Genomic DNA, 25,120 nt, shown 5'->3' on the forward strand with positions numbered 1-25,120 from the left:
AATCTTCAACCCGCCCGCTTGCCCACGTGACCGTCAACCCGGCTCCGCCCCTAACTCCCCCCACCTGATCTCCAAGGCGCGCCGCCGCCGCTTGTGACGTCATCCCGCCCCCCCCCGCACACACACACCCACTGACATGCGCGCCCCCGGGCGGCGGCGCAGTCGCAGTGGCAGTCGCAGTGTCGGGGGAGCAGCAGCACTAGCAGCAGCTGCGCGCCGCGCCCCTCCCCCCCGCCCCCTCCCCCTCCCTCCCTCCCTCCCCTCACCTCGCTCCCTCACTCACTCACTCCAACATGGCCGACTTCGATACCATTTACGAGCTGGACGAGGACGAGGAGCGGGTGGTGATGGACGAGCACTTGATCCGCTACACGCCCGACCCGGTGGTGGTGCGAGGGGCCGGCCACATTACTGTGTAAGCCGTAGGGACCGCAAAATGCTGGTTTAAACCGAAGATCAGGCAATAAAACACCACTGTGACTGGGAGTAAACTCAGCGGGACCAGGCAGCAGCATCACTCTGGAGAGAAGGAATGGGTGACGTTTCGGCTTCAGATCCCTGAAGAAGGGTCTCGACCCGAAGGCAGCGTCACCCATTCTTACTGTGTGCAAGTTGCTGCCTGTGTTGGTGGTGGTGGTGGAGACAAACCTCCTCCCTCCGTCTCCCGGCGGTGGGGCCGGCGGCCTGGGCTGACAGAAGCCGCCCGAGAGAGGAGCTGCAACCGGGTTAAAACAAAACAAATGTGTAGGAAGCAACTGTATGTAGATGCTGCTTCACACCGAAAATGCTGCTGGAGTGACTCACAACGGGTCAGACAGCATCTCTGGAGGATGCTCTGAATATAGGTGACATTTCGGGTCGAGATCTTGTTCAGACTAAAATCCAGTCTGAGGAAGGGTCTGGACCCGAAGTGTCACCCATTCCTTTTTTTTTAAATCCAGAGACCCTGCCTGTCCAGCATTTTGTGGAGCATTACTCCCGCTGTAACCAGGCAAGGGACGCGCAAACACTCCCACGGAGAACCTCAGCACTGCAGTGCCACCGGGCCGTGCTGCAATCAGCGCATCCCTTCTTGGCATTCCATGTTTAATCTCCCAATTACATCTTATTTCCAATTCAGCTCCCTTCACGTGTAACATCTCCAGCTATTTACCACTTGAAAGAAAAATTGTATTGGAATTTATTGCAAAACCATCTTAATTCCCCGTGATGTTGTCTTGACTTGAGCATTCCGTAGGAAACTGTCGTGATATCTATGTAATCTGAATATTTTGGCTGTCAGCCCATTGAAGCTAACAGGATTTAATTTGGAATCGTGTAAAGATGTGTCAGTGGGCATGATATTTTCAATCCAGATTTCTGTGAGTTGCTCATCCAATAGTTTAAAGACGTGCAATTGTCCTAAAACCCCGAGATTTATGATCAGCCCTATTGATTTAATTACTGATGCAGTGTTGTCATCAGCTTTGAATAAATACTCGTCCCTTTTGTTGCTTGAAATGTAATTATACAGGTTATACCTGCAGAGTTTGGGGGTTTGAATACGCAGTGATCTTTGGTACAGAGGTTTTAAATAATCCTGTTGTAACTGCTGTAACTTTTTAAATGTTTCTGCCTCTTAACATTCAAATTATCCATTACACTTAATTCTAATAATACATGTTTAAAAAATAGTCTTCAATAGAACAAATATTAGTTCTGTATTAATGCAGGAAAGAGATTCTGCAGGGCAATGCACCCTATTGTTTCAGTGCTTTATTTTTTAAAAGGGGTGTATATAAAAGCATTTAATATAATTTGCCACTTTTGATACCAATCAAGAAATTTAAACACAACTTTTCCTGACCATTAACATTTTAATGAATAGAAAATCATAGGCTTGGATTGTGGAATTGTCAAAGGAAGAAAAATATGCTTACGCATAGCTTTTTCATTACCTTGTATTTTGCAAAACATTTTACAGTCAATTAAGTATTTTGGGTGTAGCCATAGTTATTGTATAGGAACCACAGCAGCCAATTTGAATTTGGGCCTGAAGAAGGGTCTCGACCCGAAAAGTCACCCATTTCTTCTCTCCACAGATGCTGCCTATCCTGGCTGAGTTACTCCAGCATTTGTGTCTATCTTGAGTGTGACAAGCTCATCCAAATAAGGTGATATAATAACCTGGTAATCTGCTTTATTTAATGGTAAGAAGGGAGAAGTATTAGCTAGGACACTGGAGTAACCCGCCTGCAATTCTCCAAAATAATGCCACTTTATCTTCTGTGTCCAGAAATGGAAACTGTGCGTGGGGGGGGGGGGGGGGGGGGGGGGAGGCTTCATTTAATATCTCATGGAAACCTTTAAGCTCCAAATGCCATTTTTTATAAAAGAAACAAAATACACTAGTCATGTAATATTGGTGAACTGATTTATTAGTTTTTCCCCTCCCCCCATTCGCAACAAGGACAGAATCCCCCTCGTTCTCACCTTCCACCCCACCAGCCAGCGGATCCAACAAATCATCCGCCAACATTTCCGTCACCTACAACGGGACCCCACCACTGGCCATATCTTCCCATCCCCTCCCCTCTCTGCGTTCCGCAGAGACCGTTCCCTCCGTAACTCCCTGGTCCACTCGTCCCTTCCTACCCAAACCACCCCATCCCCGGGCACTTTCCCCTGCAACCGCACGAGATGCAACACCTTTACCTCCCCCCTCAACTCCATCCAAGGACCCAAACAGTCTTTCCAGGTGAGACAAAGGTTCACCTGCACCTCCTCCAACCTCATCTATTGCATCCGCAGGCTCGGCGATCGCTTTGCTCAACACCTGCGCTCGGTCCGCATTGACCAAACTGATCTCCCGGTGGCCGAGCACTTCAACTCCCCCTCCCATTCCCAGTCTGACCTTTCTGTCATGGGCCTCCTCCAGTGCCATAGTGAGGCCCACCGGAAATTGGAGGAACAGCACCTCATATTTCGCCTGGGCAGCTTGCAGCCCAGTGGTATGAACATCGACGTCTCCAACTTTAGATAGTTCCTCTGTCCCTCTCTTCCCCTCCTCCTTCCCAGATCTCCCTCTATCTTCCTGTCTCCACCTATATCCTTCCTTTGTCCCGCCCCCTGACATCAGTCTGAAGAAGGGTCTCGACCCGAAACGACACCCATTCCTTCTCTCCTGAGATGCTGCCTGACCTGCTGAGTTTTGTGAATAAATACCTTCGATTTGTACCAGCATCTGCAGTTATTTTCTTATACTATTAGTTAAACTTTGTTTCGTGTGTTAAAGTAATGTTATGGTCTGTAATGGACGGGCCGTGTCACGAAGAACAAGGAGGGGGGATGCCAAGAACAGTGGGAGGGCTGCCAAGAACAAGAGACTTGGTCTCCAAAGTAGTGGGGTGGGGGGGAGAGACAAAGAAGGGACAAACAATATTTTTAGGTACTTTTGCATATTGTGTTTGCAAAAACAAAGAATTTCACAGTACCTTCAAGGTATCTATCTATTTTCCGCTTTGGTATGTGCAGCGAAGTTGGGGGAATATGACATTTAAGGCAGATTTGAGGGAATATAACCTGTTTTGTTTGATAAAGCATCCATCGGATCATCAGAATTTTTTCTAACCACTGGGGAATTCATCAGTGTGAAAATATAGCAGCTTTAGGTTTTGTGTTGATGTCCCAAACTCTATGTGCAATTGAACAGCTGTCTTTGGAGTTAATATGCACGTGTACAATGTGATACAGCACTAAGCTATGGAAAACACTTGCTGATGTGGTTTGGGCCACGCAGATCAACAGTTCTTCAAATTTGATTCCTTGTTTTAGCTACTGACTGATGTTGGGTTGTCGGAGGAGGTTCTGCATTAGACTCTGGCACATTGTACCGAGAAAACAGAAAACAATTCAGCAAGGGGTTTCAACTAATTGCTACCTCGTGACCTTGAACATCTCTTGATAATTAATCACAACATGCTGGGTTGTGATTTTATTTTTGAAAAAATGGGGTGATTATGCAGTCTTGTTTGAACAGGATAAATGGAGTGATTTATTGGTAAAAGAAAATTTAGGAATCTGGGCATCATTGACAAGGCCAGCATTTCTCATTTATTTCCAGTTGCTCTTGTAAAGGTGATGGTGTACCTCTTTTTTGAAATTCTACACTACTTCTGGTAAAGGAAATTTAATTGGAGTACGTACCACAATCTGTATCAGTGGTGCTGATGTGGAGATGGTCAAGAGTTTCAAGTTCTTGGGTGTAAATATCAGCAACAATTTGTCCGGATCCAAACACATTGACGTCACGACCAAAGAAGAACTCGAATAGCTTTACTTCCTTAGAAGTGTCTCGACTCGAAACATCACCTATTCCATCTTTCCAGCCTATCCTGCTGAGTTACACCGGCATGTTGTGTCTAACTATCTTAGAAGACTAAGGTAATACAGCAAGTCTCTAATGACTCTTAGCTATTTTGACAGATGCTCCAGAGAAAGCATCCTAACTGGATGCATCACAGCTTGGAAAGGCAATAGCTCTGCTCAAGACTAAGTTGTAAAGAGTGAACATGGGCCAGTCCATCTCACAAAACAGCCTCCCCCCCCCCCCCCTTCCAATCATCTCCATTTGTACTTTGTTGCCTTGAGAAAGCAGCCAACATAATCAAGGACTACTCGCACCCCCGCCATTAGTTCTTCTCTCCTCTTCTATTGGGCATAAGATACAAAAACCTGAAAGGACGCACCACCACAATCAAGAGTAGCTTCTTGAATGGACTGTTATCAGATTCTTGAATGGACTCTCGTACGCTAAGGATACATTCCCAGTCTTTCAATCTACTTCGTCGTGGCCTTTGCACTTTTGTTTTCTTTGCACCTTCTCTGTAGTTATAACACTAGATTCGGCATAGTCCTGTTTTGAACTACCAGATATACTCATGTATGGCATGATTTGCCTGGATAACACGTAAAACAACTCTTTTAACTGTATCCTGATACACACAACAATAACATACCAGTATCAATGCTGACCACCAACAATGAAATTACTGTAATGTATTTCTAAGTCGGGGTTGAGTGCAACCTGGAGAGGATCCTCTGATGGTGATGGTGTTTACGTCGACCCATTGCCTGTTCCTTCTCAGTGGTAAAAGTTTCAGGTTTGGAAGGTGCAATTGAATTAGTCTAAGTAAGTAACAACAGGTGCATCGTGTGGTAGGATATCTTTTATTGTATAAAGGCGAGGTTGATGTGATGTGTAAGGTATTGTCTGAGGACAGAATTCAATCCAAGACTTTGCTTTCTTTGGGAATCAAAATATTTATGAAAATACTTCAGGTTATGCCATTAGTCGATCAATAAAATAAATAGAGTTTTGAGTTCCAAGTTATTCAGAATAATGCATGAGTGATTTGTGATGCAGTATGTTGGGGAAACGTCGACAGGCATGTTATGACTTGATCATGGTAATTGACACATGGGAAATGGATATTATGGCACCCATGAGATTTTTTTATGCAGTGAGCTGTTATGATTTAGAGCATATTGCCAGGAAGGTAAATAGAAGCAGATTCAATATTCATTTTCAGAAGAAAATTTAATGTAGTCTTCAAAGGTGGTGGTGGAGCTGGTGCGAACTAGATGCAGGGGGAAAAGAAGAGAAGTGAACTCTCATCTACATAAGATGAATGATTTTGTAGTTCCGCAAACCGAGTTACCGTTATCACCCTTTACTTTCACCATGAATAAATAAATAAATCTGCATCAATATCAGAACAATGTCTTATGAAGTCAGCCTGATGAAGGGTCTCAACCCAAAATGTCACTTATTCATTTTCTCCAGATGCTGCCTGACCCGCTGAGATACTCCACAATTTTGTGTTTATCTTCAGAACAATGTTTTATCTGTGCTTCGTAATATGTATAAAGAAGTTGCATCACAAATATGGAATTTTGTACTCAGCCTAACCATGTTATGTCAACATTTCCACTCCTTGTGAGCATTTGTGTCTATTGGGAATAAATTTGTATTTGCATGCAATGATTTTAAGATACTGGAATTGTTTCCACATGATTTGAGAATACTTACATTTATAAAAATGTGTGTATGTATGGAGGAAAATGATTTCCTCTTAGTTTCATTGACAGTGGAATGTGAATTTAACATATTTGCCGAGAATGTGTGAAGAGATTGTGTTCTTGTTTTGTTCTGTGAAGAGTTGTTGGTGCAGTGAATGCTTTCCCCCAGACAGTAGTTGAAAAGACAGCAAGGGAAAGGTAAATAAAACACTTGAACTATCAGACTGTGAGTCAGGAGACAGCAGCAAAGTTACTCCAGTATTTTGTGTAGGTTTGGTGGAGTAGGTTTAGTGTTAGACTTCTTGGAAAGAGGAGTGTGGATATAGTTAGACAAATAGACTGCACTTGTGCTGGAAGCTTTATATTTACAATAATGTCTTTAAAAGGACTAAGAAAATTAAGCAATAAATACCAGCATGGAGAAATAAAGCAGCTTTATACGGATTAATATAAGACGCAAATATGTTGGAGAGGAAAAATTGACAGTGGCATGGTTAAAGGGAGAACAGAAGTGAAAACTACAAGATAACAGCAAAATAAATGAAGGTTGAACATGATAAAGAATGTGTTAAATCTTTCACAAATCTTTTGTTAATTTCACCACTCATTTACTAGGAAAAGACCTAGTGCCACTTTCTCACAGCAAATAATCCATGTTGAATTAATTAATTTTAATGTAAATTGCTGACAGGTTTAAATTTCTGTAGACGAATGGCATTTATTCCAGTGTATTAAGGGAGTTGTATGATATTGAAGATAGACATAAAAGACCTTTGGTCTCGACCCGACACGTCACCCACTCCTTCTCTGGAGATGCTGCCTGTCCCGCTGATTTACTCCAGCATTTTGTGTCTATCTTCAATGTAAACCAGCATCTGCTGTTCCTTCCTACACTTCTAGTATGACATTGTTGTTTCTAATACATACGTTCATCAATGGGAATGGAGGTCTTGGTAACAAAGTCGTGCGGAACAAAATTGGGAGTGGGAGAAAGAGAATTATTCAGTCTTCCTCCATTATCAGATAAATTAATGGAAACGACGATATCTGTGGAATCAACACCTGCATTTAATCTAGATGAACGATATGCCTAACTGAATGTCTCTGTCTTCCCCCTTTAACTATTCCACTGTTCATTTTTACATGAATAGGAAGAGAGAGATATGGGCAAAATGCAGACAAATGGGAATAGCTAGTAGGGCTGAAAGTGTCTGTTTCCATAATATCTGACTCAATGTTGGTTTAGGAATAACAGTTATTGATGTGTGCAGTTTAGTTGATCTTCCTGCTTACCAGAATCATTTTCTTTGTCTTCTGCTTGTAACAAAGTGGAATGGATTCTACATATTGCACTTTTTTTCCTGTGGATTAATGTGCTGAGGTAGCGTGCAATCTGGTTCAAACTCAAACTGTGGTTAGAGATCAGTGCTTGTGGTGGGAATGAAATTAATGCCTTTCATCTGACTGATTATGTCTTTTGAATTTCCCTATTCATCCAGGTCAGCGAATTATTGATAAGTTTAGCAATGAGTGGGTATTGAGCCTACATAAGATCATGTTATAGGAGCAGAATTAGGCCATTCAGCCCATCAAGTCTAGTCTACTCCGCCATTCAATCATGGCTGATATATCTCTCCCTCCTAACCCCATTCTCCTGCCTTCACCCTATAACCTCTGACACCTGTACCATGTGAAAAGTGCCATGTCTGAGGTGATATCAATTAGGGGAGAGTCACTTGGTTACTTTTTGTCCAGCAGTTTAACCATTAATCATTCATTGGAATGTGCAATTTTTAATCCTCATTACTCTGAATTTTTTTAATCAATTTCAACAAATAAGAAGCTAATGCGCTGCAACATTTTTAAATGTCTGAGGCTTAAAAAAGCATAATTCTAATAACTGTCAAGATTGGTCGTATTTCCAGTGAAAAAGCTTTCCTTAATTACATTGCCAAAATGGTCTATATTTTTTCCCCATATTGTATTTCTAATCTAATCTGGATTGGACTAATTTGGATTATGTGATTGTACTTAAACCATCCACTATTTTCTGTAATCGGATATGCTTAAATTGCCGTTCACAGACCTTTATTAATATTTTATTTCACTTCACACCATTCTGAGATTAAAAGGAATTTTAAAACAGGATTCATTTCCTTTTCTCCTTGAATTTTGTACATAACATCCAATCTTTCTGCTATATCAAGCCAATTCACATACTTAGTTTTTGTATGTATAGGCATGACTTTTTTTTTGCTCTATTAATCAATGTTACATCTACGTATTCATTGAATAGATAGAAAATCTGGAATTTTCATTCGGGAGTTGTTGCTGTCATTTTGGAAAATGTTCCAAATTGAAATGCTGGGTTGAAACTGATGTTTTTTTATTATGTCATTTTTGCTCTTTGATATTTTAGCTGGCATATTTAAGGATGAATGGAGGTGGTGCATTTGAAAAATTGTGCAAAAATATTCTAACTTTAAATTGGTGAGTTTTGGAAAGCATTTCATGCAGTTATAGGATATGGTATCAACTTTTTAAAAAACTAGGAGTGACTTTAGTGGCATCTGCATTTAGCTTAGTCCAAAAGATGTCAACTCCAAAGGAAAACACGACTTCTAACTTTGATACCAATTCTACCTTATCTGGTTTCCAATTAGTCACTTTTAGTTTATTTTCCATCTAATTGACCCATCCTTGCTGAACTTTACCCCATTGAGTTAAGTAATTACCAACAATTTTATTGGAGATTTAAAGAGAGATCATGTGAAGTTATTCTGTGAATTGAAATTAACACCTTAGTATCAATTGTAATAAATAATTTATTTTTAGAAAAGAGCACACCTGCCTCTCCCCTTCTCTCTCTCGCTCTCATTTCAGAATATAGTACTTGCAAAATAGCCTTTTGCTAAAGAGTCAGTCTCCTTGGGTAAACATTTTTATTTGTGTTTTTTTCTTCAGGTTTGGCCTCAGCAACAAATTTGATCCAGAATTTCCTTCAGTGCTTACAGGAAAGGTGAGTTGTAATTGTATACTGGTGATTTTCCTCCTCTCAATGTTTTTCTTTCCTTTCATGTATTGTCACCCAAGACTTGTTCAGAAAACCTTTTTGCATTTATCTCATGATTAAATCTTAAACAAATTTGATCCATACTATTTAAGCAAGTGTTTTCTTTAAAATCTACTTCCAACAGCTACTGAAGTACAAAAGAAGATGTTTTGGCGACCTCTTGGTTGCAATAACGGGATCATTCAGATATCAATTTCCCTCCTGGGATAAATAAAGTTCTATCGTATTGTAGATTCAAGATTTAATCTCTGATCCATGTTGAATGAGCTACTTCAGATGGGATTGTAAATCTTGACTATAATCTGGTTTTTGTAGCTGAAAATCATGAAGAACCATCCCAACTTGCTTTTTGTGCAATTTCCTGCAACTAAGACTAATTTTAATACTTTGAATATTGTCCTTTTTTTTAAATCAGGTGTTCGCTGAGTCAGTAATGTATGACAATGCACTGACAACCCATTTATATATGCAGGCCTATCAGGAGTAAGATGCATTTTAATTTCTTTGCTTCCCTCCTTGCTAGTAAGAATTACGTATTAAACCAGTAATGCATAGTTTGTAAGTAACTTTATAATTACATTTCAATAGAAACTATTTAACATGAGCTTCCTTTTATTATCACTAGTCCAACCTTTATAAATAAGTCACAAAATGTTAACAAAAGCTTTTCACCTCAGTACACGTGACAATAAACAAAACTAAACAACTTAAATTAAAATTATACTTTGAATGTTCATTGAGTAAGGTTCCTGAATTTAATATTTCAGGCAAAATTCATTGTTTGGTGAATTTAGGAAGATATTATCTGCAACTAATTTGATTTTGAAAACAAAACTTGCTTTCATTCTGCAGCTTCCTTTAAAAAATATTGTGGGTGTGATGATGCAGGTCCAGAATCGATGATTCATACCCTTAACATCCACAAAAATGAAAATGTCAAAGTATTTCGTCAATCTGGTTCCTTCGGTGAAGTTCGTTCTTCTGAGTCATGAGGTTATGGTTCAAACCCAGATAAACGAGTACACAAATTTTAGACTAAAGCTATATGGCAGTGCTTGACGCTCTGCTACACTGACAGAGACACCATCTTTAGTTCAGGATATTTACCAGTTTGCTATGTAGTGGAGATCTATCAGTTTGATTTAAGGATTAACTAGGGATCATTGCAGCATTCTTCCATAGATAATTAAAATGGCCATAAAAATAATTGACAAATTGCTTGAGCCTTCTGTAGTAGTCATAGATTTGAAGAACTAAATTGCTTTTAATGAATAATCTAAATCAAAGCATTAAAATTCTGCCTCTTATTTCCTTTCATGTTCTCCAAAAGCTGCTGAATTTTTATTCCATCTATTCTAATGACATTTAATGATTAAATATAACTCAAATGTTAATTTGATCATTAAAAAGTTGAATTTGGCAGAGAATTCCTGTGTTTTTTTCTCCAAAATACTATCCCCTTCCTATCTTTTCCTTTCCTAACACACAATCCTGTCGACAATACAGATCTGCAAACTCTCAGTACCACCTTTAAATCTCCCATAGGTACATAGCAAAGTTATCTGCCTCTGAGTATTTCCAGCAGGAATTATTGGATTGAGATCATAAGCCTCATCTCTGAAAGAAGCTTAGATCAAGTAAATACCATATCACAAAATGGGAATCAACAAGGGAACCTTTCTGTGGTTTTAGGCTGAAAAATGTGGTTGGATGAGTTGTGGGGGGGGGGGGGGGGGGGGGGGGACACAAGCAGTCCAGCAGATCAGCAAAAATAATTGATATTGTGGGCTTTATGAGTAATTATAAGAAACCTGACTGCACACATGCTGTAGAAAGCAGTTCCATAAAATTGCTTGTGACAGATTATATGGAAACCAATCATGAATGTTTATTTGCATTTGCTCAAAGATTTCATGAGGGACGGAGTGAGGAGGACTTGTGGGGAGTAGTGAAGGATATTGTTTGGGGAGAGAGGGGATAGGAAAAGATTATTAAGGGGTTGGACACATCAGAGGCAGGAAATATGTTCCCAATGTTGGGGGAGTCCAGAACCAGGGGCCACAGCTTAAGAATAAGGGGTAGCCCATTTAGAACGGAGATGAGGGAAAAACCTTTTCAGTCAGAGAGTTGTGAATCTGTGGAATTCTCTGCCTCAGAAGGCAGTGGAGGCCAATTCTCTGAATGCATTCAAGAGAGAGCTAGATAGAGCTCTTAAGGATAGCGGAGTCAGGGGGTATGGGGAGAAGGCAGGAACGGGGTACTGATTGAGAATGATCAGCCATGATCACATTGAATGGCGGTGCTGGCTCGAAGGGCCGAATGGCCTACTCCTGCACCTATTGTCTATTGTCTATTATGGATACCTGATTAGTGGTTGGATTTGGTAAGAAGGGTATTGTAATATCCTTCCCATTTTTGATATTTTAAGGAAATTCAACCAAAATTACTTTAAATGTACTTTGTCATGGTTAAAAGAATAAAAACGTTTGCTATCATAAAGCAGTAGCTTCAATATCAACCTTTTTTTCAATTGTCAACTTGAGAGAAATAGTTTAATTTGTTGAGGTTGGATAGGTTGATTCGTGTTAAAAATGTTGATTAGTACAAGAACTTTATTGGAACAAATGCCAATGACACCAAATTCCTCAATTATCATACAATAGATTTGCAGGTTATGACCTTTTATCAACTGCCACAGAAAAGGGGCATCTATGTAAAGAAATTTGTAAGCAATAAATTATCTTTTTTAAAACAAAGCCATGTGGCTCACTGTATTAATTTTAGGTGTGCACAACAAATTTTATTGACAAAAGTTGACCCTTTTCTAGGACTTCATCTTAATAGGATCTAGCTAACTTAATATTATAATTCTGTTCTTGACCTGTACTTTCTCTTTGCCATCTCCTGGCAGAAGAGAAGCATGGAGTAATGCCACAATGTTGCAATAGACAACTCTCTTGGAATACACTTGATGACTAGACCTTAATAGTGATAGGAAGAAAATAACCTTCCTTCTCTAAATCTGCAACAAAGAGCGAGCCTGTGGAGAGCTGGTTGTGCATTGCAGAGAAGTGCAAGCAATAAACAAGCCAGTTGCATTGTGACTGTACCTGACACTTGATAGATTACAGGGCTTATTATGATTGAAGAGGTATGGTTAGCCTGCTGGGCTCTGCCAGGCTTTTCACTATTTGTGAAGTGTTTTTGCATCCTGTCGTAAAATGTTACAACCATGTTTTATTAGCAGGTCCAATATAAAGCTCGGAGGAAGTAAGGCTCATTTGCGGTGTGGGAAGGACGCCTTCCTGACCAGTAGCTGAATAGCCATTCACATTTTTCTTGCGGCCAGAATACACAGCTTAAGGCTTGTAATAAATATGTTGCTGTCTAGTAATAACTCGGATGTTTTTTAACATTTGATTATATTTACAAATGTGTCACAAATGAGCTAATCTGTTAGGCTGCCTTGTACAAGTCGTATAAAAGTGACATATTTCATTTTTCACTCCATTCAGTAAATTATAACATGCTTTCCCCAGCTGTTAGATTGATATTAAAATTTTCTAAACTCTGCACTCAAAAGAAACTATTTCTCTCAAGTTGACAATTGAAAAAAAGGCTGACATTCAAGCTACTGCTTTATGATAGCAAACATTTTATTCTTTTAACCATGACAAAGTACATTTGAAGTAATTTTGGTTGAATTTCCTTAAAATATCAAAAAATGGGAAGGATATTACAATACCCTTCTTACCAAATCCAACCACTAAGCAGGAGTAGGCCATTAGTGAGTCCAATTTTAACGCTTTTAATGCTTAAACGGTTCAATGTGGATTCAGTTTTTATTCAAAAAGCTAGAGTATATCTGAAAAGTGGGAAACAGAGCTATTATACCTTGATCATTTTTATGGAAATTAATGTGCACTCGTTTCTCCCCAGCACCCGTTTATCTCCTAACCAGCTCCTCTTAAAGACCACTGTAACACTTGGTATGCCACATAAATAGTTGTTGCTCATCTCTTTCATCCTTCTTTAGAGGATCACTTGCTTTGGTATTAACTTTATAAGGGACAGTAATATTGTAAAATATTTTGTAAACCATATGTATCCTTGCATCTTTTGCTGGATTTGATTATATCTTTGAAGATACACACCACGTTATTAAATACCTGGAGGAAAATTAATATGCAACCTTATTGTCTCACTAAATATTTTTCCAAAATAATTAAACGAGTGTTTGATTGTCATCTGTAAATACTGAGTGATTATTACATCTTGGAAACTGTATCTATTTAATCCCAAATAATGTTTCAGACCTTTGAGGTGAGTTTTCTTCTAACCAAAAGCTTTTCACTGTACTTCGGTACGCATGACAATAATTAACTCAACTAAACTTTTTCTGGCATAAACACGATGGGCTAAATGGCCTAACGCACTGTGACTTTTAAAAATTCTGACAGATGATGCATTTTTTGAAAAACTGTTCTACTTCAAATCTTACTGGAAAATGATCTAGCAGCACATGAGAGGTTATGGAAATAGAGGGAACAAATCAATCAAATTCATGTTGATTTCTTCATGTTCATATTACTTCTTTCCTGCATTTTGAAGCCAGAAAGAAAAATGGGAATATATGATTTTTTTTTAATTGTAAAAATGATGGTCAATACTTTTATATTGAATTCGCTGAACGCTTCAATTAAATTGTAACAATATTTGCAACCGGAACAGAGCAGGTTCCAAGTGCATTATGGATGTTACAGTTTTTAAAATAATAATTAACTGGTACATACAAGCACACTTGTACACAGGAACAAATTGATTCAAAACTGCAAATGGGAGGGATCAGTGTCCTCTGTTAAATGCTTTTTGTTTGATTACTAACAATTTGTAACTTGCCCATTTTTCTACAAATAAATTCATGATAATTCATCCCTTTATAGGTGGCTCCAGAAGAGTATAAAACAAGCATTGGCCGAGTAAATGGATGTTTAAAGAAAAATCTCCCCATCAATGTGAAATGGCTTCTTTGTGGTTGTTTATGCTGCTGTTGCACCTTGGGCTGCAGTCTGTGGCCTGTCATCTGTCTTAACAAAAGAGTAAGTACCTTTTAATTTGGACCAAACACACAAATAGGTTAATGTTATGAATTGGTCACTAACATGGAGCTATTGAGCGAACATTATTACTTCCTTGAAGGAGACAAAGTACTTTTTTTTTGTCCTTTTTCTAGCACAATGAGCACTGGTTACAATCTTCCCTAAGTAGCCAGTGTTCATATGTAATATTTTGTAAGTATTAACACACAAGTTGATCACAAGGTATTGTCACTGAGTTCACTTCTATCCATACTTATTTTCAGTGCTGGATAAAGAATCAGGCATGTGAATTTTCTGCGTTTCCCCGCATTTTTAAAATCCATTTTCCGTGCTTTTTGCATGGTTTCCGCATTTTTCACTTGGCCAAATAAACTGAGAAATCGGATCAAAAAAAAGAAAGAAAAAAACCCGATGTATAGACTTGTAATGAACACTAGGTTCCGCTAGAGGTCGCTAGGGGTTCCGCGAGAAATCACCCGCGCCCTGGAAGTTAGGAAAAGGGGATGTACAACGAGATCGGGGTGTCCTAGTGCATCAGTCACTGGAAGGAAGCATGCAGGTACAGCAGGCAGTGAAGAAAGCCAATGGAATGTTGGCCTTCATAACAAGAGGAGTTGAGTCTGGGAGCAAAGAGGTCCTTCTGCAGTTGTACAGGGCCCTAGTGAGACCGCACCTGGAGTACTGTGTGCAGTTTTGGTCTCCAAATTTGAGGAAGGATATTCTTGCTATTGAGGGCATGCAGCGTAGGTTTACTAGGTTAATTCCCGGAATGGCGGGACTGTCATATGTTGAAAGACTGGAGCGAGTAGGCTTGTATACACTGGAATTTAGACGGATGAGAGGAGATCTTATCGAAACGTATAAGATTATTAAGGGTGTGGACACGTTAGAGGCAGGAAACATGTTCCCAATGTTGGGGGAGTCCAGAACAAGGGGCCACAGTTTAAGAATAAGGGGTAGGCCATTTAGAACTGAGATGAGGAAAAACTTTTTCAGTCAGAGCGTTGTGAATCTATGGAATTCTCTGCCTCAGAAGGCAGTGGAGGCCAATTCTCTGAATGCATTCAAGAGAGAGCTAGATAGAGCTCTTAAGGATAGCGGAGTCAGTGGGTATAGGAAGAAGGCAGGAACGGGGTACTGATTGAGAATGATCAGCCATGATCACATTAAATAGCGGTGCTGGCTCGAAGGGCCGAATGGCCTCCTCCTGCACCTATTGTCGATTGTCCCTAGAAATGTGGCACATAGGCTGGGCAAGGCAGCCAATCCTGACCTCATCGGGACTTCCATGGCCAATTTGTCAATTCAGCCGCTAGAGGTCGCTAGGGTTTCCGCGAGAAATCCCCCGCGCGCTGGAAGTCTTCCCGAAAATGTGGCACCTAGGCTGGGCAAGGCCGCTAATCTCAACTTTATCGGGACTTCCACGGCCGATCGGTGGGTTGAATGTGCAACCTGCGGCCAGGGCTCTGGAACTCCAGCCCAGCTGGAGCCAACACATTTATCCCCATAGCTGACTTCCTTGGCCTGCTGGATAAACCAGCAAAGCTCTGGAACCAATGACAAAATCCACCGCTACCATTCCCATATTGACTTGTGTGTAGGAAGGAACTGCAGATGCTGGTTTAAACTGAAGATAGACACAAAATGCTGGTGTAACTCAGCAGGACAGGCAGAATCTCTGGAGAGAAGGGTGATGTTTCGGTTCTGAGGAAGCGTCTCGACCCAAAACGTCAACCATTCCTTCTTTTCAGAGATGCTGCCTGTCCCACTGAGTTACTCCGGCATTTTGTGTCTACCCATACTGACCTTTCTGTTCTGGGCCTCTTCCACTGTCAGGGTGAGGCCGTATGCAAATTGGAGGAACAGCGCCCCGTATTTCACTTGGGCAGTTTACAACCCAGCGGTATGAGTCTTGATTTATTTCACTTCAAATAGCCCTTGCATTCCCTCTCACTCCGTCCCTACCCCATCCTAGTCGTCTTGCTAGTTTGACTGTTTGTATCTCTTCATTATCACCTCTTCCAGAGTTAAGAATGGCGCATTGTGGGCTCCACCTTTCTTGTGTCATCGGTGCTGGCTGTAATTTGTTCTGTACCTTTTTATATCTCTAGTTTTCCTCTCCCCTGACTCTCAGTCTGAAGAAGCGTCTCGGACGATACGTCACCTATTTTTTTTTCTCTCCAGATACGCTGTCTGACCCGCTGAGTTACTCCAGAATTTTGTCTACCTTCAGTGCAAACCAGCATCTGCAGTTCCTTCATGCATAAAACTAATGCAATCAATTTGCACACCTATCCCATGTGAGGCAGAAGATAGACACAAAATGCTGGAGTAACTCAGCAGGACAGGCAACATCTCTGGAGAGAAGGAATGGATGACGTTTCGGGTCGAGATCCTTCTTCAGACCATGTGAGACAGGGTCTGTGGTGCCCACTTAGGAGTCATCCTCGACCCTGATGGACTGCTGTGGAGGTTATCCTACAAAACACAGTGTTGCTCTGGTGAATCTTAATTAGATATTCTTTCATTGGATGATCACATTTTTTCAACACACTGCTGTCAGAATAAACAAAGGAAGCTGCTACAGACAATTACATATTGTTTTTGCAGTAAGTGTCTCTCTAATGAGAGAACGACATTACATTTGTAACTGAGCTAAGCAAGTTTTCTGCTTGAAAGATTGAAGCAATTGTTCAGATTGACGTCCGTGTCCAGAAACACCTGCTGTATTTATTCAACTCATGCCTCTTTTTATGAGGCTGTTGTCAGGATTTACGAGCATGTTGCCAGGAATAGAGGGTCTACGCTACAGGGAGAGGTTGAGTAGGCTGGGACTCTATTCCTTGGAGCGCAGGAGGATGAGGGGTGAACTCGTAGAGATATATGAAATCATGAGAGGAATGGATCGGGTAGATGCACATTCTCTTGCCCAGAGTAGGTGAATCAAGAACCAGAGACCATAGGTTTAAGGTGAAGGGGAAAAGATTTAATGGGAATCTGAGGGCTAACTTTTTCACACAAAGGGTGGTGTGTGTATGGAACAAGCTGCTAGCGGAGGTAGGTGAGGCAGACATTTAAGAAACAGACAGGTACATGAATAGGACGGATTCGGTCAGATATGGACCAAATGCGGTCAGATATGGACCAAATGCGGGCAGGTGGGACTAATGCAGCTGGGACATGTTGGCCGATGTGGGCAAGTTGGGCTGAAGGACCTGTTTCCACACTGTGTCATTGTATGACTACGACTCTTTTTGAAACTTTTTTTCAACAGTAATGAATTTTGAGTGCAGAGATGATGTAGGCAAAATCGATGTTTATATTTGTCATGTTTATATTAGTGGCATTTAACAGATAGCAATGATTAGAGTGGTATTGACTGAGAGAGGAATATTATTACTTCAAATTGTATTGCTGAACAGGCAGATGGAACTTAAGCATAACATATAATGGAAGCACATCACATGACAATGCAGCAGTCTTGCATTTTTAGAGTATGATGAGATTATAATCCTAAGTATAGAGATGAAGTACTAATAAAATTGCAATAACATTTTATTAACTTAGAATTTTTAAATATTCAAACTTTATGGGTTTTCCAAATTTAGTGTTTTAACGATGAAAGTTTGTGGATGTCAGCACGACATTATTGAAGGCTGAACATTTTGCAATGGGAAATGCAGTTATTAATGTTAACTTTATTTGATGTTTGTAAGTTGGATCAGTCCTGCTGATAATGATTATAAAAAATATATATCTTGCGTACAAATATATATCTTTGGTTATTCCATGCAATGTTTAAGACTATTTTGGCCATGGCCCAACCTTGAAAACTTTGATAATGCCCAAGGACTAAAACTTTGGGTGCTACTAAACAAGTGTTGCATTCACATACTTCACAGTGTTGCATGGAGTGCTACATCAGGATCATCGGGGAGTGGGTAAAAGGAGAGGACTTGGTGGTGAGAGAAGGGGGGTCAATTGATGGAGGTCAGGTTGGGGATGCAGGAAAGATTGGAAGCATTGAGGGTTCAAGGCCTGGGCTAATTTTGGGGAATGGGTGATGGAAGAAGAATCCAAAGCAATGTGCTAGGACCACTTTAATGGACATCTGGTATTGGTAAGAAAGTGTGGGGTGTAACAAGAGAATAATGTCATATGGATAGCCAACACTTTATTGAATGTGAAAGGTTGAATTTCTGGAATGATATAAAAGAGCTGCATTTTCAATTCTGTGGGACAGAAATACAAAGCTTCTAGGCCAGAGTTTAATGTCAAGTAGATCGTAAGCACAATTAATTTATAGAACCTGTTACTGCAGAAGTAAATTGCACTTGTTACAGACCACACATCTTGGATCCCCCAGATCCTTCAACAACCATATCTTGACATGTTTTGCTGCTAAAGAAAGGGTTCTTCGCCACCTTATCTACCTGTGACCGCACTTTCGCGGAACTTTGTAGTTATACTCCTAGATCTCTCTGGTCTTCAACATTCTCCAAAGCCTTACTGTTCACTGTGAAGGTTCTGCCCCAAATGCAGCAACACCTCATCTAAATTAAATTCCATTAGCCATTGTTTGGCCCACTTGCCCACCTGATCAAGCCACCACTGTGATTCTTATTAACCATTTTCATTGTCTATACCACCTATTTAAGTGTCATCTACAAACTTACTAGATCATGCTTGTACATTCTCATCCAAATTGTTGACATAGATGCCAGACAGCCAGCACTAATCCCTGCACACATCGCCAGTCAGCACAACCACCTTGTTTCCTATACTTAAGCCAAGTCGGTATCCAGTTAGATAACTCTTCCTGAATGCCATGCAATTTTGGTGTTGATGTCATGAAATGTTCAGTTGTCAGTTGTTGCACTATGCTCAACTTTGCCCAATCACTGTCCTTAGTCAATTAAAAACCTGCATATTTGCAGTCTCCACCCTATCATGGATCTTTGTTCTTTTCACCTTTCCTTCTCTGCAACTTCAATTGTTCAACTTCCAACGTAGTTTTGATGGAAGATCATCAACCTGAAACATCAGTCTTTTCTCTCTCCACAGATACTGCTGGACCCTAGCATATTTCAGGGTTTTTTTTGTTCATTTCAGAGCTTTCTTGTTTTGCTCTCCGCTTTGGAATGTTCTCTAATATCTTCCAGTGCTTCAAAAGAAGTAATCATGGCAAAATTACTTAATTTGAAAGGTTGTTTACTGCAGTCCTCAATTACAACTTTAAACTAATGCCATTGTACTCTATATACCATATGTCTCAGATATAGGATAGAAAGAGGAAGGAGTACTTCCATTCATTTATTTATTTAGCTATTTTATCTGAGGAAGGATGTGCTGGTGTTGGAGAGGATGCAGAAATGTACGAGAATGATCCTGGGAGAGAATAGGTTAACGTATGAGGAGCGTCTGATGGTTCTCCTGTCCTCGCTGGAGTTTAGAAGAATAAGGGGGGGGGGGGTCCCATTGAAATCTTCTAAATAATGAAGGCCCTAGGTAAAATGGATGAGGAGAGAATGTTTCTCATGCTGTGCGTGTCTAGGATCAGAGGATACAACCTCACAATAAAAGGATATATACCTTTTAGAATGGGGATGAGGAGGTGGTGAATCTGTGGAATTCATTGCCACAGAAGGCAGTGAAGGCCAAGTTATTGGGTACTTTTAAATTGAAGATTGATAGGTTCTTGATTAGTAAGTGTGTCAAAGGTTACTGGGAGCAGGCAGGAGAAGGGTTGAGAGGGAAAAATAGATCAGCCATGATCTAATGGCAGAGCAAACTCAATGGAACGAATGGCCTATTTCTGCTCCTTTGCCATATGAATCTTAATTTAGACAATAGGTGCAGGAGTAGGCCATTCGGCCCTAAGAGCCAGCACCACCATTCAATGTGATCATGGCTGATCATTCTCAATCAGTACCCCGTTCCTGCGTTCTTCCCATACCCCCTGACTCCGCTATCCTTAAGAGCTCTATCTGGCTCTTTATTTGTGTATATTTCTTCTCTAAACCTCCCCAAAATTAAAATGACGTAAAATGTTTACAACTCCAGTAGCAAAACCAGCTTTAAAAAAAAACATTAGTTAAATTTATCTGTCCAAGCATTTCTAATATTTTCTATGTTTGGACCAAATTTTCTTTGCTCTTGCTTTGAAGCTTTTCTGAAATTCCTACGAAGGCTAGTAGAATTAATAACCTGAAGCTCCGGTGTTTAATGTCTTTTATTCTTAATAGTATTTATTATTATTCTTTTAGTAAACCTTTTTGTAAAGAAATGGATTTGCTGTTTGTTTTTAAGTAGACTGTTTACTATCTCTTCTGATGGTCTTGATTTAAAAAGCAAGCTTCAGCTTTGCAGTGGGCAACTTTTGTAATGCTAGAGCAAAATGATAAACGCTTTTACGAATTGCCTACGTTATTGTATAAATGCTCTGTTAAGTATATTACTGAAAGAAACCTCTTTAATATTTTTCAGACTAGAAGATCAATACAAAAGCTGTTAGAATGGGAGAACAACAGATTGTATCACAAGGTGAAGAAATAGTCATTCTATATTCGGAGCATACATATTGTAATTACGCTGTTTTATGACTTGAAGATAAAGCTATCATGCCAGATTATTGATAAAGATTCTCGACGTGGAAATTCAACCAGTACATTCCACATGGTGGCGCTATATTTTGCTTGTGCACTTCAACATCTTGGCCTGAAGAAACATTTTAAAGTATTAAAGATGTTATATTTTGTCCACATTCAAACTATTGTATTGTGTTCATTCGCATTGAGAGAATTTGGACATGCATTCAATCTTGATTCTAAATCACTTATATTGCTGAATTGTGAAGGTTTCTCTTAGGAAGGGCTGGATGAAAACTTAAAACTGTAGGAGTGTTACCACCATTCTTGATCTTGAACTCTGCTGAAACTATTCAAACTGCTCTAACTTTCAGGAGTTATCACTGCATTGGCCCTGGGACAACAGACAGGTTGCTTCCAAAATGATTGAAACTACCTATCTGCAACAGTTCCATTCTGCTTCACTGATTCTCCATGACAGTGCATTTACACTTCTGTTCACTTCTAACAAAAGCCAATATTCCCTTCATTGACATCTAGTCATCTCCAAGAATGTGTTTTTGGGGTGGGGAGATAGTCTTCCATAACATGTTGCTCCTCGGTGATGTGTTATGCACACATTGGATCAGTTCACATATGCATACTGATAACAAACAGATCTACTATATTATCACAGGCTGTCACTTTCATGCTGATGCACTAATGTTCTGGTATGAAGTCCTGGGCATATTGCATCTTCTTTCAGATGAATATGAAGACATCAGATTGAGGCTTTCATTTTTCAGGACCTGCCACTTAAAGCTGTGGGCATTTTCTCAGGAGGATTCCAAGTCCAGATTATGTATCGTGTTTGATTTTTCTGAACTGGATTTTATATTCATCATTAAGACATTTTAAGATCAGAAATTGCTCTGTCTGCTCTTCATACCAAAAATTTACAGTTGGATTTGTACTTATCCAAGTTCAGTCAGCTTGTTTAAATTGGAGTTGTCAATATCTTGAACCAGTGTTTGATTTGCGCATTCATAAATGTCTTCTTTATATTTAATTACAATCCTTGTCCTAATTTTAGATTCAACCATGACAGTGTTTCTTTTGCAATCCTTGCTACTTTTCTCGGCAATTTTGGGCTCTTGTGAATTTCCCTCATTAAAACTTGTCTAGAACATTCCTCTCAATTCCCATAATGTCTCACATTCACTATAATCTTTTAGGTACATCTTTTCAGCATGGCCTTGAGCTATCCCTTGTTCTCCCTGCAGGTTTATCTGCCTCTCAGGAATTCTGTATAAACCATCTTTAGGATGTGTTACACATTGGTTTGGTCCATCTTCTATGGTGAAATACAACTTGTTTGTTAAATGTAGAGAAGTAGGAAGAACAATCTTAACCTAATTCAGTGATGCCAGTATTACTGAGATATCACTTGCAGCATTTAAAACTCCTTCAATATTCTGAATGTAGATGGTTTAATAATTTAATGGAATTTTTGTTAATTGTCATATAGTTTGATTACTTCTGCACAAAGTTTGGCTCATGTATTGCTTTTATTCCTCAACTAAATTTATTCTTCTATTTCTGAAATTAGCTTGGGTTGCACTGGAAGTTAAGTAAAAGGAAATGCGAGTCCAGTAACATGATGGAATATGTAAGTATAACTTCTTTCTAGTCGTGTAGTTCTTTTGTTGATGGCACTATCAAACAGAGTTTGTTCGCCAACCTCTATTTGCGTTTTGCTGTGAACAGTCACCTGCAGACCTCATTAGAATCATGACCAAATGTGATTTTTTAAAAGCCATTGAATCCCTGGTGTTAATTCCTTTGATAGCAATATTTATCGAAGTATGATTTTAATGAGTCCTTGGAAAGCTGAACTTGACTGGAATTCCATGGGAAATCTCTATACAGTATTTAAACAATAATGAGCACCAAGGTGATAGATTATGGTTGTTACCCAATCAGCTGAACCCCAGGACATAACCAGGGATGTTTCATAACCCAGTGATTTTTCCAATGCTTCAGCAGTGATCTTCTTTCCATCATGACCTCAGAAGATATTTATTGATTGTAAAATATATCATTCCATATCCAAATCCATGGCAAATAAAGCAACAAGAAGTGGGCACCATTCAAGCTGAGGTTGAGGTGTTGATTGACACCTTTTATTGTTATGCGAGTACCTGGTATTGACCTGAACTAGAAACAAAATTTGTCTGCCTCTTCTAGACAATCAGTAATTCTCCAATTATCCCACTGCCGACATCATCGCAGTCATCATTTTACTTGAAACTTCACCAGATCAGCCATATGATTACTGTTGTTACAACAGTTCAAAAGATAGGTATTCTGTGTTAAGGGACTCTCACAATTCAATCACCACCCTTTCCAACAATCCCCATCTACAAAGTATAAGTTATGAGCCAGATAAAATAGTCTATCTGAATTGGTGTAATGATGACACTGGAAGTTTGACACTCCAGTGGCCTGCTTGATTGACACCAGTTAATCGTACTGAATATTTACTCAAACATGGTTTGCTATATCATGTATCAATATGCAATGCAGCTACTGGCTAAGACTACTTTGACAGCACCATTTTAAAATGGGTAATGTCTTATTGCTAAGGCTACTGGCAACAACACCGCATGTAAACATTGTCGCTCCCATTCCAGCTAATCCCAAATGCAGCCTAACTTGGATTTGTTGTGTCAAAATATTGAAGCTCCCAACACCGCAAATAATGCAGCAATACCTTCTCACGGTCTCTGAGTTTTAGTTTGGTTCATTATTGTCACATGTACCGAGGTATCCAGTCAGCGGAAAGACTGAATATGATTACAATCAAGCCGTCCACAGTGTGCAGATACAGGATGGAATGTTTAGTGCAAGATAAACATTAAAGATAGTCCGAGGGTCTCCAATGAGGTAGATGGTCGATCAGGGCCGCTCTCTAGTTGTCAACAATGGGCTCTGATAGCTATTGTAATTGGCTAACCAGTCCCAGACCTAGAATTATAATGAAACTATACACCTTATTCTTAATGTCTTCTTGATTGGCTGAAGAATAGATTCTGTTAAAGTCTGAAACTAATCACTCCCCTGCTTAGTTTAAAATAAAACAGCACGTGAGAATTAGTTTTGTGAAATATATTAGTTGCGTCAGCATACATGTAAAATTAATCTATTTCAATGAAATTTACTACACAGCACTCTATTGTTCTCTGTACATTTCAGATGCTTTTTTGCTATTTGCAGAATGTTCAACGTAAAATGCTGTTTAAGGACAAAGTAACTTGTTCTTGTTCTCCACAGGTAATATTAATAGAATTCTTACCAAAATTCCCTATATTCCGACCGGACTAAGAAAAAAAGCCAGCCATCAAGAAAAACCATATCATTCCTGCCCTGAGTGCCTTGTAGATACCTGAACAGATGACTGCCAATACACCTGTTTTAAGTAATCTACTGTAGTGAGTGTAGATACCTTTCTAATGTATTTTTCCTTCACAAGCATATTTTGCACATGTATTATTTTCTTTCTTTGAGGTGTTGCATTCCCTCACTTGAAGACTGAGGTGTTTCACTTTGAAAGAATTTCAATCTTGTACATAATGCTTCAGTTCATATTGTACATTGTGATATGTTAATGTTTACAAAATGTTGCTCTTTTACTACACCCCAAGAATATTGAAATATAGAAGGATTTTTTCATTAACTGTGACAATGTTTGCGTAGATTTCTATCTGTTTTCATAATGAGATTAGCAATGCAACTGGAAGAGAAAGTGCCTTTTGTGTTATTGCAAGAACAATTACTCCCATTGAAGTAAAATATAAAATCTAATATATTCTGCATTTGAAAATGACCTAGGACGTGGAGTAGATAGTGTGGGGGGGGGGGGGGGTTGGAAGGGGGTAAATTAGGTCACTGGTGCAAATTTGATGTGAAGCATCAATCTTTACTTGTGCCTGACTCCTGAAATTCAGATCAATTTGAGCTCAATTTTCAGTGGCAAGTACAGGTTTTGATTAATAATTATAACCAAAAACTAAGCTTCCCTCAATATATTCGACACTAATTCAATTTCTCAAGTATTCTGGTCGTTTAAGTGTAATTTTAGTGTGCTAATCATTGAAAGTAATATTGAATTTTGTATCTCATTTTGGATGAAGGAGTAAATGGATGAAAGATTTAAGTATATAGCAATCAAAGAAGATTGTTTTCTTGTGGTTTCAGTGATCAGACTGTCCTCGTAAATAGTTTTTAACCACTCTCGCATTACACTACTCATTGCTTTTCTT

At 39.5% G+C, this 25,120-nt stretch overlaps 1 protein-coding gene across 2 annotated transcripts; it reads left to right on the forward strand.

Moving 5' to 3' along the window:
• Positions 1 to 182: 182 nt before the first annotated feature.
• chic1 (cysteine-rich hydrophobic domain 1) lies at positions 183 to 24,706 on the forward strand. Of its 2 annotated transcripts, none has more exons than XM_078412565.1 (6): positions 183 to 415; positions 9,025 to 9,079; positions 14,077 to 14,232; positions 20,719 to 20,775; positions 22,408 to 22,467; positions 24,132 to 24,706. In XM_078412565.1, the coding sequence occupies exons 1-6, from the start codon at positions 294 to 296 to the stop codon at positions 24,180 to 24,182; spliced, it is 501 nt and encodes a 166-aa protein (XP_078268691.1). In that variant the 5' UTR covers positions 183 to 293; the 3' UTR covers positions 24,183 to 24,706. The 2 variants fall into 2 exon arrangements, with proteins under 2 accessions (XP_078268691.1, XP_078268692.1); XM_078412566.1 differs by lacking the exon at positions 183 to 415 and adding an exon at positions 8,494 to 8,550.
• The last annotated feature ends 414 nt before the right edge of the window (positions 24,707 to 25,120 follow it).

The sequence above is a fragment of the Rhinoraja longicauda genome, chromosome 15 (assembly GCF_053455715.1).
Source record: "Rhinoraja longicauda isolate Sanriku21f chromosome 15, sRhiLon1.1, whole genome shotgun sequence".
Taxonomy (NCBI): domain Eukaryota; kingdom Metazoa; phylum Chordata; class Chondrichthyes; order Rajiformes; family Arhynchobatidae; genus Rhinoraja; species Rhinoraja longicauda.